The 1,886-nt window shown below is 61.1% G+C and overlaps 1 protein-coding gene across 1 annotated transcript; it reads right to left on the bottom strand.

The window, feature by feature from the left end:
- Positions 1-24: 24 nt before the first annotated feature.
- On the bottom strand, positions 25-1,557 carry LOC104619286 (the record flags this gene model as incomplete). Its single annotated transcript, XM_010285104.1, has 1 exon — positions 25-1,557. A coding segment is annotated over one exon (1,533 nt), but the record flags the coding sequence as incomplete, so codon positions are not given.
- Between the last annotated feature and the right edge of the window lie 329 nt (positions 1,558-1,886).

The raw sequence follows: 1,886 nt of genomic DNA, 5'->3' as shown, positions 1-1,886 counted from the left end.
GGCTCTGCCTTTGCCGGCCGCCGCTCACTTCACCTGCGCCACGATGAAGCCGGACTCCCTCATGCTCTCATAGTACTCGATGGCCAAGGCAAAGTCAAACTCATTGATGGCTGGCCCATCAATGGCGATCTTCATGAGGTTGGAGAGTCCCTCGTCCTTTGCGTGGCGCGACCGGCCGCGCTTCAGCAGCTCCCGGCCCCGGCTGATCTTCTCGGCAAGGGCCGAGCCCAGTGGCAAGGCCAGGGCAATGGCCGCGAGGACGGCGAAGTCCGGGAAAAGCTCATGCATCTCGGAGTTGCTGTAGACCAGCTTGACACAAAGGTCCTTGAAGGAGAGCTGGCTGAGGCTGAAGACGATGCGCTTGAAGAGGGGGAAATCACTGAGAGCCCTCTCGCTCACCACCACCCGGGAGTAAGCCTGAAGGAGGAAATTCAGCTCGCTGACCCCATAGCTGCCAATGTCCTCCAAAGACTGGGGGTAGCACTTGGGGTTGAAGATGGCTGAGAAGGAGCTGATGGCCTCCAGGACGCTGCTGGGGAACCTGTCCAGCAGGTTGCCCTGCACACTCTCCAGGTAGCTCTCCTTCAGGCGCTCAAAGTGCTTCAGGTGCACCTTGGAGCAGTTGGCCAGCTCGACACCCTTGTAGCAGAGGCGGCTCTCGCCCTCCCGGCCATCCTGTGGGTGCTCATTCATCTCATCGAGGAACTCCTGGAGGTTCTGGCCACTGGCACTCTTCTGGGCCTGCAGGGTGGTGGCTGTGGCAGAGACGATGGGCTTCAGGATGGAGAGGTCAAAGTCCTCAATCTGGAAGAAGCGGCTGAGTTTCTGGAAGATGGGGAGGACGTCCAGGAGGATCTTGGTGAAGGCCACAAACTGGAACTTCTTGAGCTCTTCACAGAGGCCATGGGCCACAGGTGACCGCTCCGCCTCACTCTCCAGCAGCAGCACCAGCGTGGGCCATGAGGAATCGATGGCTTCCACGGCTGGGAAAATAGAAGTCCAGTGGATGGTTTTGGGGCTCCCAAGGTCTATCTCGCAGAGGTCCAGGACGCTCCGCAGCTCCTGCAGGCCATTGCTTTCTCCCCTGAAGTTGGAGTAGAGCCTGTACACAGCGTCCACCGTGGTCTCGTATTTCCGGAGGTATTCGATGCTGACGATGCTCTCAGCCGGCAGCAGGGAGCTTCCGTGGGACAGGCAGTGCATCTCTGTGAGGAGCGGGCAGAGGGCGGTCAGCGCGGCCCCCACCCCACTCAGCCGCTCGGCCACCAGCGAGGCGCTGTCGGCACTGAGCCAGGTGATCTTCATGGTGGGGATGCCGAAGGAGCGCAGCACCTCGCCCACCTTGCCCGCCACCGTGGCGGCCTCCCCGGCGGGCAGCTCGAAGCTCCCCAGGAAGGTGGCGGAGGTCTGCCCGTTGCAGGGGGAGACGGTGGTGGTGAACATGGCGAGGCTGCGGTGCTCCAGGACGTCCACCGTCTCGTCCACCACCAGCCCAACAAACGGCGAAGCTTTTATCCTGTGCCTGTCCTCGTTGTGCAGGACTTTGGCGATCGCCGCCTGAGCCAGTTAAAGGAGGTGCACGGGGCGGGCAGGGGGGAAAGAGAAACACAAATGAACTTCAGAAGCACGAGGGAGATGCACAGCACCCGGCGCAGAGCGAGCCGCAAGGCTCCCGCCCTCGGATCTCCCAAAAGCGGCGCAAGGTCCCAAGTCGCAGAAAAGCCCTTAAGCAAGCTGGATATACAAGTACCTACACAAGCTGATTTCTTTTACCCTAAATACAGCGTCTCCTCCTGCAGCCCAAGCGCCGAGTGAAGCTGCAGAGAGCTTGGGGGTCCCTGCCCTGAGCCAAGGGTTGGAGCCCCACAGCTTCAGGGGGACCAAAC

This window comes from Phaethon lepturus, unplaced genomic scaffold, assembly GCF_000687285.1.
Source record: "Phaethon lepturus isolate BGI_N335 unplaced genomic scaffold, ASM68728v1 scaffold39844, whole genome shotgun sequence".
NCBI lineage: Eukaryota > Metazoa > Chordata > Aves > Phaethontiformes > Phaethontidae > Phaethon > Phaethon lepturus.
The sequence above is the reverse complement of the archived record's forward strand: the minus strand, read 5'-3'. Positions and strand labels throughout refer to the sequence as shown.